This window comes from Mus pahari, chromosome 2 (genome assembly GCF_900095145.1).
Source record: "Mus pahari chromosome 2, PAHARI_EIJ_v1.1, whole genome shotgun sequence".
Classification (NCBI taxonomy): domain Eukaryota; kingdom Metazoa; phylum Chordata; class Mammalia; order Rodentia; family Muridae; genus Mus; species Mus pahari.
Window position 1 is genome coordinate 122,949,524 of NC_034591.1, and position 14,892 is coordinate 122,964,415.

Genomic DNA, 14,892 nt, shown 5'->3' on the forward strand with positions numbered 1-14,892 from the left:
TAGCCCTGGCTGTCCTGGAACTCACTTTGTAGACCAGGCTAGCCTCGAACTCAGAAATCCACCTGCCTCTACCTCCCGAGTGCTGGGATTAAAGGCGTGCGCCACCGCCGCCACCACCACCACCACCATCACCGGTTTGAGTGAGCTTATTCAGCAAATACTTTAGACATCTATCCAAGGTTCTTTATTATTTTTATTACTTTTATTTGTTTTACAGTCTAGACGCTAACCCCCTCCAGGTCTACCCTTCCACAGTTCCTCATTCCATTCCTCCTCCCCCTGTCTTCAAGAGGATGTCCCCCACCCTCCAGGCCTCTCCACTCCCTGGGGCCTCAAGACTCTTGAGGGGTTAAGCACTTCTTCTCCAACTGAGGCCAGACCAGGCAGTCCTCTGCTGTATATGTCGGGGCCTCTGACCAGCTCATGTATGCTTCCTGGTTGGTGGCTCAGTGTCTGAGAGATCTTCCGGTTCCAGGTTAGTTGAGACTGCTTGTCTTCCCATGGGGTCACCGTCCTCCTCAGTTCTTTCAAGCCTTCTTATTCAACCACAGGGATCCCCAATTTCAGTTCAATGGTTGGATGTATCTGCATCTGTCTCAGTCAGCTGTTTGTTGGGCCTCTCAAAGGACAGCCATTCTAGGCTCCTGTCTGCAAGCATATCATAGCCTTAATAATAGTGTCAGGTCTTGGAGTCGACCCTTGTTATAGACCCCAAGTTAGGCCTGTCACTAGATCTCCTTTCCCTCAGTCTCTTTTCCATGTATGTCCCTGCAGTTGTTTTAGACAGGAACAATTCTGGGTTAGACGTTTTGACTATGAGATGGCGACCCTGTCCCTCCACTTGATGCCCTGTCTTTCTTCTAGAGGCGGGCATTTCACCTGAGTACCCAGTGTCTGACCTCCCAGGTTTCTGGTACTTTCTAGAGGGTCCCCCACGTCTCACTCCCTGAGGTTACATGATTACATTCATTGTGTTGGCCCTCAGGGCTTCTCTCCTGTCTAACCCTCCATACCTGATCTTGTTCTCCTTTCCCCTTCCCCCTCCCCTGTAGCACCCAGGTCCCTCCCTCGCTCTGCCTCCCATGATTGTTTTCTTCCCCCTCCCAAGTGGGATTGAAGCATCCTCACTTGAACCCTTCTGCTTGTTAACCTTTAGGTCTGTGGATTATATCCTAGGTGCTATGTGCTTTTTTTTTTTTTTTTTTTTTTTTGGCTAATATCCACTTATTAGTGAGTACATACGATTCATGTCCTTTTGGATCTGAGTTACCTCACTGAGGATGATATTTTCTAGTTCTATCCGTTTGATCCACGTTTTCTGTATCCTTTCTTTGGCTGAGGGACATCTGGGTTGTTTCCAGCTTCTGGCTATCACAGATTAACATAGTGGATTACATGCCTCTGTGGTATGGTGGAGCATTTTGGGGGTATATGCCCAAGAGTGGGATAGCTGGGTCTTCAGGTAGATCTACTTCCAGTTTTCTGAGGAACTTGTAGCTTGATCATGGTGAATGATATTTTTGATGTGTTCTTTGATTTGGTTTGCTAGAAATGTATTGAGTATTTTTGCATCAGTATTCATAACTGAAATTGGTATGAAGTTCTCTTTCTTCGTTGGGTCTTTGTGTGCTTTAGGTGTCAGAGTAGTTGTGGCTTCATAGGATTCCCTTCTGTTTCCATTTTATAGAATAGTTTGAGGAGTGTTGGTATTAGCTCTTCTTTAAAGATCTTGTAGAATTCTGCACTAAAGTCACCTGGCCCTGGGCCTTGTTTGTTTTGTTTTGCTTTGCTTTGTTTCTTTGTTTGTTGTTTTTTTGTTTTTGTTTTTTGTTGAGTGGTTTTAAATGACTTCTATTCCTTAGAGAATATGGGACCATTTAGATGGTTTATCTATCTGATCCTGATTTAACTTTGGTATCTGGTATCTGTCTAGAAAACCCTCCATTTCACCTAGATTTTTCAGTTTTGTTAAGTATAGGCTTTTGTAGTGGGATGTGGTGATTTTTTTGAATTTCCTCAGTTTCTGATGTTATGTCTCCCATTTCATTTCTGATTTTGTTAATTTGGATATTATCTCTGTGTCCTTTAGTTAGTTTGGCTAGAGGTTTGTCTTTCTTGTGGATTTTCTCAAATAAGCAGCTTTTGTTTTGGCTGATTCTTTGTATCATTCTCTTTGTTTCTATTTGGTTGATTTTGGCCCTAAGTTTGACTATTACCTGCTGTCTACTCCTCTTGGGTGTGGTTTTTTTCTTTCTATTCTAGGGCATTCAAGTATACTGTTAAGTTGCTAGTGTTGGATCTCTCTAATTTCTTTGCAAGGGCACATAGTGCTATGAATTTTCCCCTTAGCACTGTTTTAATTGTCTCCCATAAGTTTGGGTATGCTGTGTCATCACTTTCATTGAATGACAAGAAGTCTTTAATTTCTTTCTTTATTTCTTCCCTGACCACATTATTATTGAGCAGAGTTTTACAGTTTCCGTGGGTATGTGGGTTTTCTGTTGTTTTTTTTGTTCTTTAAGTCTAACCTTAATCCATGATGATCTGATAGAATGCATGGAATTATCTCAATCTTTTTGTATTTGTTGAGGCTTGTTTTGTTACTGATTATATGGTCCATTTTGGAGAAGGTACCATGAGGTGCTGAGAAGGTACATTCTTTTGTTTTAGAGTGAAATGTGAAGTCTATCTGGCTCATAGCCTCTATTAGTTTCACTGTGTCTCTGTTTAGTTTCTGTTTCAATGATCTGTCTATTAGTGAGAGTGGAGTGTTGAAATGTGTGGGGTTGAATGTGTGTTTTGAGCTTTAGTAAAGTTTCTTTTATGAATGTGGGTGCACTTGCATTTGGGGCATTGATGTTCAGAATTGAGACTTTCTCTTGGTTGATTTTCCCTTTAATGAATATGAAGAATCCTTCCCCAATTCCTGATAACTTTTGGTTGAAAGTCTCTTTTATTGAATAGCAGAATGGCAACTCTTACTTGTTTCTCAGGACCATTTTCCTGGAAGACTTTTTTCCAGCCTTTTACTCTGAGGTAGTGTCTGTCTTTGTCATTGAGATGTGTTTCTTGTATGCAGCAAAATGCTGGATCCTACTTGTGTATCTGTCTGTTAGCTTATGTCTTTTTATTGGTGAATTGAGTCCATTTATATTGAGAGTTATTAAAGACAGATGATTGTTAGTTCCTGTTATGTTTGTTGTTGAAGGTAGCATTATGTATATGTGATTCTCTCCTTTTGGTTTTGTTGTGAGATGATTAATTTATTGTTTTTTTTTCCTTTGGTGTAAATATCCTCCTTGTGTTGGAGTTTTCCTTCTAGTTTGTTTAAATTGGGTTTTGTCATAAATTTTTTTGGTTTTGCATTCTATGACGATTGAAAGTCTTGCAGGGTATAATTGCCTGGGCTAGCATTTGTGCTCTTTTAGGGTCTGCATGACCTCTGTCTAGGCTCTTCTGGTTTTTAGGGTCTCTGTTGCAAAGTCTGATGTAATTCTAATAGGTCTGCCTTTATATGTTATTTGGCCTTTTTCCCTTACAGCTTTTAATATTTTTCTTTGTTCTGTACATTTAGTGTTTTGATTATTATGCAATGGAAAGATTTTCTTTTTGGATGTTCTGTACACTTCTTGTATATTTACAGCCATCTCTTTCTTTAGATTGAAGAAATTTTCTTCTATGATTTTGTTAAAGATATTCTCTGGTCCTTTTATCTGGGAATCTTTGCTCTCTTCTATTCCTTTTATTCTTAGGTTTGGCCTTTCCAATATGCACTGGATTTCCTGAATGTTTTGGGTTAGGAGATTTTTATGATTTGTATTTTTTCGTTGTGCCAATATTTTCTATTCCTGAGATTCTCTCTTCAATCTCTTATATTCTGTTGTTGATACTTGCATCTATAGCTCCTGACCTGTTTCCTAGGTTCTCCATTTCCAGGGTTGCCTTCACTTGTGATTTCTTATTGTTTCTACTTCCACTTTTAGGTCTTGGACTGCTTTAACCAATTCCTTCACTATTTGATTGTGTTTTCCTGTTTTTCTTTAAGATATTTGTTTCCTCTTTAAGGACTTCTCTACCTGTTTACCTGTGTTTTCCTGCTTATCTTTCACTGAGTTGTTTATATCATCCTTAAATGATTCTATTATCTTCATGAGATAGGATTTTAGGTCAACATCATGTTTTTTAGGTGCGTTGGGGTATTCAGGGCTTGCTGTGCTGGGATTACTGGGTTCTAATGGTGCCAAAGTATATTGGCTTCTATTGCTTATGGTCTTGCACATGCATCTAACCATCTCATTATCTCTGGTGTTAACTAGACTGGGTGTTCCTGTTTGGAGCCTGCCTCCTGTGTCCCTGGGTTGCTACAGGTCTCCTGGGAGATCTGTGACCCTGTATGAAGCAAATCTCCTGGAATACATTCAGACTGTGGGGTTTGTTGTCCTAGGTGCAGCAGATCTCCTGGAGGCCTTCAGACTATTGGGTCTTCAGAAGGACTGACACACTGATTCTGTGCCCTGGTGGAAGACGCAGGCCTCTATCTAAAGTTCTTAATTATCTCACCTTCCTAATAACCCCTTAAAGAAGAAATTCCTAGAATCCACTGTGTCTATTAGTCCTAACTTTGAAGACATGGAAATGTGCTAAGATAATACCTCGAGAATTTCCAAGCCTGGGATCTGAACACAGCAGTATGGAATCTCTTTCTTTCTCTTGACCACGGTTTACTTTGCCTGGCAATCAACAGATAGACACAGTGGGTGAAAATAAAGCATTACAAGAAAAGGACATGAAGGTGAAGAGACCACAGAGAGCCAAGGGGCACATAGGAGAGACATGTCCTTTATATAAAGGCCAGGGAAAGCCACTTTAGGGGCGACATCTCAATTTGGCTTTAAATGAAAGAAGAAATGAGACAGGCAGCTCTCTGGAAAAGTATGTAGGAAGAAGTCATGAAGGTCCCAAGGTGAATACATGCCAGTGTAACAGGATGTGAAATATTGGTGTCTATAGCAAGGGACTTTGTACCTATCCAGAGAGGTGGGGGATTGGGAGTGGGTGCAGGGGAATTAACTCCAGTGAGAAGTACACCCTGCTGTCATTGTCTCTGTGAGTTACTGTAAGAGAATAATTGACGCTTGTTCATTTACGGCAACCAGAAGCATATTTCTGGAGGCTAGGTGTCCCAGCACAAAGATATTGGCTTACAAGGACAGTCCTTTTGACATTTCATCACATAACAGAAGGTGAGAGGCTGATACGCCAAAAGAGGACAGGATTCATTTGACAGCACCAACCCCGTAATGAGGGTAGAAGTCTCATAGCTCGGGCACATCTTAACCGAGTCTAATAATCTCTTAAACATTCCATGGTTTTTTTGTTTGTTTGGTTTGGTTTGGTTTGGTTTGGTTTGGTTTGGTTTGGTTCTGAGACAGGATCTAACTCTGTAGCCAGAACTGATCTAGAACTCACTGCGGCCAGACTGACCTCAAATTCATAGTAATCCTTTTGCCTCAGCATCCTGAATATGTAAGCATCTTAAGCTTTGTATAAGCTTTGAATGTATAAGGATTGCAAGCATAGGCCACCATGTTCTCCCTTTTAAAATTAATGTAGTAGCCATTAACATCACATGGCCTTTACAGCACGTGACTACCCAAACCACAGCAATCACGATAGCCGTATCTTTAGATAATAACTATAAACCTCCATGCATAGTTTTTGTTTTATAAAGCTGGCATTAAAAAAAAAATCGCACATTAAGGTGGTCAAACAAATAATTCACGCAAGCCACATATGATCTCCAGGTTACTCATTCTCTATGTTTATTTAGCTATTTTTTTTTAAATATTTCATTTACATGCACTAATACCCACAGGTACACAGCAGGCATCTGCAGGTCACTTTCAGTCTTTAGTTCTCTCCTTTTACAGAGTGGATCCTAGAGATCTAATCAATATCATCAGACTGGGTTACAGACTCCTTTACCACTGAGCCATCTGTTCTCCTACCGCCTACCCCCTTTTAAGGGCTCTGTCTATTCCTCTTATTTTTCACATATGAAGAAAGAGAACAGAGGGAAAGCAACCTGACCCAGAGGTGGTGACCAAGTTGATATAAATAATCCAGGCTCTGGGGTTAGATTTCTTAGGTTTAAACATTGGGTCAATCACTTACTTGTCATGGGCAATTGTCTACTCTCTTCAGATCTCAGGTTGCCATCTCTGAGGTCAAAATAATAACTAAATGTAGCTGGGAGTAGAAGTGTTCCAACACTGGAGAAGCAAAAGCAGTTGGTGCTTGCTGTTATTGTTGAGTCCCAGTAGCCTCTCTTTGTCCCTGCCTGTTTTATATCAGGTATAAGCACGACCTTCATGTCAATCAGCTGTACCAAGTGTTTAGTGTAAATAAAGCTTTTGTTGGTCTTATTTAGGTACCATGGCAGTCCCCATTATTCCAAGACTGATAAGCAGTGTTGATTTAAAAAAAAAAAAAGTATTATGTATTTTCTTGGAAATGTTTCTTTTGGATTTATACTTGAAACAGGATGGATTCGCTGAGCTCTTACAAGGACCAGAAGTAAATCAAAGAAGCAATTTATTCCTCTGAGCAAGATGTGACCTTGCATCCCATCAGCCAGCCCATTCTCCTGAAGGGCTGGGATGAGAAGGGATGCCCCAAGATTTATTGGCACTTGATCATTAGCAAAGGGATGTTGAGCCTGGCACAGCTGATGCTTCAGCATGTGTATGGAAGGGGAGGGCTTGAGAATCTTTCCACCTTAAGGAAATTGCATTTTCCACCTTGTATTAGAGGGCTATAAATTAAGGTGATAAAATGCCAGGGAACAAATGGGATCTAAACTATGTTAAGGAAATTTTATGAATTTCATTTATGTTTGTTTCTGTCTTGCAAGAGAAGACACCATATATTTCTAACCTCAGTAGATCAGTATTTATAGGGGTCCTGTGCTTCTCAAACTGGGATACATGTTCCAGCAACATTGGTGTAGGGCGAGAACTTAGAAGAAAGGCAAAAGCTCAGGTCTCAGCTCTAACCTCTGACCTCTGACCTCTGACCTCAGCAATCAGCAACTCCAGAGATGGGCTGAACGAATGATGTTTTAAGTATCTTGCCCGGTGATTCTGGAGCAAAACTGACTTTGCAAACCTAATCTCATATTGGCATTATCTGTGTGAATATTTTTAAAATCAAAGTATATCATACCCAGCACTCCAACCTGGCAGTCAGGAGTGGAAGGCAAGTGGGATTTACCATCCCCTACTGTACTGGCTAGTTTTGTGTCAACTTGACACAGCTGGAGTTATCACAGAGAAAGGAGCTTTAGTGGGGGAAATGCCTCCATGAGATCCAGCTGTGGGACATTTTCTCAATTAGTGATCAAGGGGGAAGGGCCCCTTGTGGGTGGGACCATCTCTGGTCTGGTAGTCTTGGGTTCTATAAGAGAGCAGGCTGAACAAGCCAGGGGAACCAAGCCAGTAAAGAACATCCCTCCATGGCCTCTGCATCAGCTCCTGCTCCCTGGCCTGCTTGAGTTCCAGTCCTGACTTCCTTTGGTGATGAACAGCAGTATGGAAGTGTAAGCTGAATAAACACTTTCCTCCCCAACTTGCTTCTTGGTCATGATGTTTGTGCAGGAATAGAAACCCTGACTAAGACACCTACCTACCCACATTCAGAGTGAAATTATGCTTTGCTGTGGGGCTACCTTTAGCACTGTGGAAGATTCTGCCATGAATTTGGTCTCTGCGTACTAAACAGGTAGCTATGTGACATTCAATCATATCTGCAGACAGTGATGAGTGCCTCCCATGCCATTTCCCCAAAGGGAAAAAAGTGCCCCACCCTCTTAACTCTGCTAAGAAGTATAGGATAAAAATACCAGTAAGTGTCCCAAAAAAATCCAAGACAAGCACTAGTCTAACTCATATATCCTTTATATTCCATGGGAAGATGAAGAAGGCAGGCTCATTTGATTTATGACTGTAGAATTAGGAATCAACTTCCACCTCTCCATGATGACAGTCCCTGGGCCTCAGTGTCACCACTTATAGAAAGGTGAAATAACACCTGCATTGTGGGATTGTGTTGTCATTAATAAGCTACCTATAAGAATCAGAAACTACAGGGAAGTTGTCCTCAGGGTTGTTGCTGGGCACACAATGGCATGTTTTTGTTCCTTTGTATTTTGTTCCCTGTTTGGGTGAGGAACCACCAGTGCCCCAAGCCAGTGTGTTTTCAGGAAACCTAGGGAGCTATGTCATCAGATACGATACAGTCCAAACTCAGCATCAGAGAGGCCCAGGAAGGAAAACGGAGGTGCACGAGTGGAACTTTTCAGAACTACCACACTTCCAGATGGTCACTGATGGCCTCTTCTATGCGATCCTTAAAGGGAGTCCCTGTAGGTGGGAGAGTGGAGAGCTCACTGCCCTTGCAATTCACAAAATGTCTATATGTGTAGAAATGTCCTCTTTCAAGAAGTTTCTTGATAATAATAACCCGGTGGGTGTCTCTTGTTCTTGAAACCCCTGCTGTGTGTGTTCATCTTGTTCCATTTAAGTCTGCATAGATAAACTTTCGTAAGTTGTTCTTTGAACCCAGCCCTTACTGCATGCAGTCTGCAAAATTTTGAAGAGGGGGTGGTTTTGTCTCCATTTTACAATAGGGGGAACTGAAGTTAGGAGAGATGAAATAATTGACCTAGGGTCACACAGAGCCAAGTCTATTCTGGTACCAAGGCTCCTGGTGTGTCACTGACTCTACATTCTTAAAGAGATATTTAACCTTCTATAATTCAATACATGTTAACTTACCCATGTGAAAGAACAGCCACACCTGCTGCTCTCCTTTCCTGTTTCAAGTCTTCCTTCCAACTCTTCCGTCTACAACATGGTGGCAGAAGACTTTACCCTCATCACAGATGAGCCTTCTCAGTGTGAGCAGGCTGTCAGAGCACTTCCATCATTTTACATTTAACTGGCACACAGAGATTAAAACAAGAAAAAGAGAAAAAGAATATACCGTATCTTTGTGCATCAGTTAGAACAGCAGATGACACCCACTCTTTCTGCATGGGCAGGTCTTGTACAGATGGAACAGGCAAAGCAGCACATCTGTCATTGAAACAAACAAGACATCAGTGGAGCTTTCTTTACCTTTCGATGAAGATTACATCATAGAGATCAAGCCATTCAGTGATGGAGGAGATGGCAGCAGCAGTGAGCAAATCCGAATCCCAAAGATATCAAGTAAGAACTTTTTTCATCTCGCCCTTTCCCATCGCCTATTATGTCAGTATCCCAGATGACCCAAGGCTTTAAAGAAATTGAACCTGATAAGAAAGAGTCATAATTAAGGTGAATGACAGGAGCATCCTTTCTTACATTACTGATGTTTTTTGATTTCAAGATACTTCATGCAAAAAAACCTCTTTGCCTAGTTTTGATGGATTTAGTCAGTGGCCAACCAAAGTAGTAAATGGAGGCTGCCCCTCATAAGGCACAAAGGGTTGTTTCATATTGATCCATTCGACTGACAAGTACATAGTCCCCTAATTAATTATAGCCTCAATAGTTAATGAACAATGTAGTTAGGAAGAATAGATAAAAAAAAGTTTGGGTGTTGTCATTGTTGTTGTTTAAGACAGGTCTCACTATATGGCATAACTGGCCTGGAACTTGTACATAGACCAGGATGGCCTTGAACTCACAGAGATCCACTTGCCTCTGCCTCCCCAGTGCTAGCATGCTCTGGCCAAAGAGTTCTTAACAAGGCTGTGATGTTTTATCCCCAGCAAGCTAGTGTAATTCAGTCTTGAGTTGGAAACATTTGAAAGTTAACTCGCTATATTTTGATTGAGAATATGAAATCTACATGTAAAAGCCATATGGCTATATTTATAGTTAACTGTCTCCATTTTTGAACGTTGATAAATAGTATGTGAGTGCAGCTTTCTATTTGTGAGCAGGTGCATTCTATTCTGTTTTTAAGTTTTATGCTTACAAATATCTCAACAGCATACAAATTTTTGTTGAATGATTTTATTTATTTTAATAAAAAGAAAACGCATCGGGTCAGAAATAAGAATATTGATTGGCAGCAGCTGGGCAGTGGAGTGTGGCAGTTTAGTGACTATTTGTGTACTATTTGTGGCACGATTTAGAAAGCATCTAGAGAAAGCAGAGCTGCTTATACAGCTTCTGAAAGGGCTTACTGCCAAAGGATTGCACATTTTTTGTTTTGTTTTGTTTTGTTTTGTTTTGTTTTGTTTGTCTTTGTTCTGCTTTGGTTTTTGCCTTTTGTTCTGTTTTGAAAGTAGGGTCTCACAAAGTAGCCCTGGTTGACCCTGGGCTGCTGATGTACAGGAAGCTGTCTTCCAGCTTGCAGAAATCTTTCTGCCTCTGCTTCCTAAGTGCCAGGATTAGAGTAACCATACCTCCTGAACTGTCTGGTTACAGAGCGTTTTACAATGATAATGAAAAGATTAGGTAGGCATCGAGGTTTCCACTAGGTATCTCGGTACATATTTTTCTGCCATTTGGATTTGAGGTCTGGATATTATAGGATCAGTGCTGGTTGGAATTATAAACTCTCAAACTATCACTGGAAAGATAATATTTTCAACCACGGGTGATATATTCAACAGAGACCCTAATTTTAGAGCTGGAGTAAGTATCTGCCAGATGTCCATCATTTTATTTTTCAAAGGAGAAGGTTGTTTTGTCTTACAGATAGGAGATGATAGCAAAGTAGCCGTGGAGCAATTTTAATGGCTTCTGAGAGACTTTTCAGTTCAGAAGAGTAAAGAGGTCCCTGTTCATTTCACCTGTTCTCTGAATTGCCTGTCATTTAGGAAGGATTCAGTAAATGCTTGTCTGTGGTCCAGAAAAGTACAGGGTTCAGTGGGAAACTGAGGCCAAAGCTATGCCCCAGACAGAGGCAGAGTTTATACTTACATAAAGACTAATACACATATATTATATACATATATAATTATATACATTCAGATATATATATATATATATATATATGCCTCTGGACTGTATTCTTTCTGTTTGTTTTGTTGTTTGTTTAGGGGGGAGGGGAAGGGTCTCACTAAGCAGCCCTGGCTGGCCTTGAACTGACTACATATATAAATTGGGATTTATTTATCTCACTTTGCTTAAATCTTACTACAAACTTCTGATCATTGCAAAGATAGTTCTTTTTTCTCAATGATTCTTGGTCTCACTCATTACAAAAACATTTATAGTGGCCAGATAATGAAGATCTGAGTGTTAGCAGAGCATAATGTATTCCCTTAAGGAATAGAGAGATCAGGCAGCCCTAAAGAAACCAAGAGCAACAATGGGAAAGCTTTTATTAAGAAAAATGTACAAACTACATGAAGAAGTTTGTTTACAATGTGGTTATTTTGTCTGAGCAAAAGCGATTTACTTACACAAACATGGCGTTGATTTCTATTCCAGACAATCACTTATCTAGGCAATCTTAGAGAAGTTAGTTACCTCACCTTTTGAGAGCCTAGTCTCTTTATCTGATGGATGAAAAAGTGACATATCTGGTCCACAGAGGAGGCTGTCAGAGGCTGTCATATCATCTGTGCAGCACAGAAGTGGAACTGAAAGAGAGTATCAGTTTTCAAATCAACCTCTATCAGGCATATTGCTAGTAATATTGAAGTATCTGTTACACTGGATGTGGATACCTTCAATTTATCAGAATCTACAGTCTACAGCATGATCCCTTACCCGCTTCCAGACCACAGATGGAGCTGATATTAATGAATCATTGATTGAATCATGTAGGCAGGCCTCGAAAGAAAGCTCAGTAAGTACAGCACTGGCCTTGCAAGCTGAAGTACCCGAATATGAACCCTAGCCCATGTTTAAAAAGTAAGCTAGATAAAGCCACACACCCTTGTAGTCTTAGCACTGGAGAGGTAGAAACAGGAAGGTCCCTTGATGAGTTCCAGGCCAGTAAGAGACCCAGCCTCAAGAAAGCATGGTGGAAGGCATCCATCTAAGGAACTGGCAGTGTCCTCTCCTTTCCATATCCATGCCTATGTGTGTACACACATACCTGATCACACACTTGGTTCTGCACACACGTAATAAAAACAAAATAAATAGCCAGATGATAGACAAACAGACAGGATGAGGTATGTTTTATTAGAACCCAGCCAGCTGTGCTGTTTTGGTAAGCCCTGGAGTGTTGTTTTCCTTTGTATATAGGATGAGTCCCTGATGAACAAATTTGTTCTCTCTTTCCAGATTCCTATGCAAGAGGATCTGGGGCTTCTACCTCCAATGCGTGTACGCTGTCAGCCATCAGTACAATAATGATTTCTCTCACAGCCAGGTCTAGTTTATGACAAAAGTTATCTGAAGGACTTGCTATTTATAATATAAGCAACATTTAGCTAGTTGTTTTGAAGACACCCAGTACTAAGTAATATTGTTGTTCAAGTACATCTTATTACTGGAAAAAAAAAATGTTTTTTGCTTCGTTAGGAATGGCATTATACAGTACTTCCTCAAAGCAAATCTAGCTTTGTCTGAAGTTTCTTTGGAAACTCTGCAATGCACTGAAGACATCTGTAATATGATGTTACCAAAGCAGTTTACATATGTCCTTATATGCATATTTTTTATTATATATTTAGTGTTTTATAGAATTTTTTAAAGTTAACATATAATGTAGATATTGGTTTTTTTTCTTCCTCTGCTGTAAAATGCTCTGGGCAACACAAACCACACAATTATGATTTGAGCCGATTTCCTTTAAGGGCAGAGTTTGAAACTCATCACAGCAAATGAATTACAAATGACTTGTACAGTTTTACAAGGATCCAGTGTCAAAACAGCTGGAGACTGGGTCTGTAACTCAAGGCTGCTGTATATAAATTATCCTTTGAATGGTTAATGCATTGAATCGAGTCCCCTTGACATATGTGATATGTTTTCCCACCCTGTTGTGAATTTTGTTGTTGAACACAATTTGAGATGGTTTCAGGAACTACACATCCCAAAAGCTAAACTTCCCAGTCCAAGAGGTACCTTGTGCAATTCTCCCATCCCTGAACTTAGCATCATCTGATAAGACTTTATTTGAGCATCGTCTTTGTAGTAGCATTATCTTAGGCATTGAATTTGAAACTACATATCCTGTAGTAACATAGATGAAAAGTTACTATAGTCAAACAAGTCTTTCATGGCATAAAAGGTAATTTTACTCTTTAGACATATCTGTTTTGAATGTAAATTTTTTAATAATTCTGTCAATGCATTTATAATTTCAAATTTTCTTATAGATAACATGTGTAACTGTAATGATAGAACCCTTCTTTTGAATGACAATAACATATGTAATTTGAAATTTTTTCCTATTTTAGCAAATAGCTGCTGCAAAGAATTTTACATATAACTCTATAAATTATCCGTAGTACAGATGTATTGTATCTTGATGTCTCTCCCATTTTTCAGTAGCTACTCTGGTTGCTTTATAAGCTTTGCATTCTACATCTTAAAAATCATACAATGAAAGATGGCAATATTGACAAACCTTATTCTTATGTAAAGAACTATTTATTATGATGGGGGATGTTTTGTAAGCTGACAAGGGTGGAACATAAAAGGCAATGAGATTTTCTATAAAGCGTTGCACATGAAAACACAGAGTCACCTTTTTCTTCTTTCTTGGAGAGCTCACGATTGCCTGTAATTTGTCACTTTTGCTTACACATAACATAGCCTTTCAACGAGCTAACTATATTCATCCAATAAAGGCATCATTGATTCCATTTGTGTAAAAATTAGGATGGTAACAGGGAAAATATTGTCAGTATTTCAGCTGTGTTCCTTTCTTTCTTTGATATGGCTTACTTCTATGTTAAAATACGATTTAAAATCACATGCAAAAAAATCAACAAAGTAATAAAATGAATGAAAAAATTCTGATACCCCAGGTAGTTCCCAACCCCAGTGTAAATGATATCTACCAGTGATCTAGCATATGTAATCTTTTTTAAAGGTATTGTTAATAAATATTCTGTCATTTGTAAAAATATCTGCCTTCTGGGAGCATTATTCTTTCCTGCTTGTCAGGGAAATTTTTAGCTTACCCTTGTGCTAGTTACAACTTGGGATCATAGGGGGACAAAAAAGTCTTCAGCTCTGGCCCCAAAACTAGGTGACCCAATTCCAAAGGTGACTTTGAAATTGACAACCCTGAAGACACCATTTCAAATCCTCTTTGGAAGCATAGGGGATCAAACTCAAGTAACCAATGTCTTGAAGCTGAGACTAGAATATTTTTTTTCTTGGCTAGCCAAGATTTTGTATATTCGATCTAAATGTACCTGTTGTTTTCCCTACCCATTGCCAAAATCATAAAATCTATATAAACATAAGCTCATAAGACCCTTCTTAGTCTACAATCTCTTACTCCTATATACAGCCACACTGAGCCCTATTTGGTCCCTGAACACTGCTTGCTTTTTGCCTCACCTCTGTGCCTTTCGGTCTCATGGCTGTTCCTTCTTGAAATGTTTCCCTCACTCTCATACCCAAATATCAATCATCCTAGGGTTCCTCCAACACTCTAGCTCATCTATGAGGTCTTCCCATATGTGTGACCTTGTGATGTCCTCCCTCTGAATTTGCTGCAACCTTCCATTTAGTATTTCATAGGGTACTACTTTTGGAAATATCTTGTATTGTTATTTTGCATTTGAACCTAACTCTTGTATTGTTACTGACTTTTCTTTGAATGTATGCCTTGTCTTCCCAACTAGATTGTAAGCTCCTTGAGGGCAGGGATATTGGTCTTCTCTTCCATGTACTCTCCATAGTGCCTAGCACAGTGCCTTGC

General features: G+C 39.8%; 1 protein-coding gene across 1 annotated transcript in view; it reads left to right on the forward strand.

Annotated features, from left to right (window-relative positions):
- The window catches only part of Cntn4 (contactin 4), a 94,824-nt gene extending 80,760 nt beyond the window's left edge, over nucleotides 1-14,064 (forward strand). The window contains exons 13-14 of the mRNA XM_021191242.2: nucleotides 9,101-9,269; nucleotides 12,294-14,064. Coding sequence (XP_021046901.1) covers nucleotides 9,101-9,269; nucleotides 12,294-12,394 — 270 coding nt within the window. The 3' untranslated portion in view covers nucleotides 12,395-14,064. The remainder of the gene's footprint in view (nucleotides 1-9,100; nucleotides 9,270-12,293) is intronic.
- The last annotated feature ends 828 nt before the right edge of the window (nucleotides 14,065-14,892 follow it).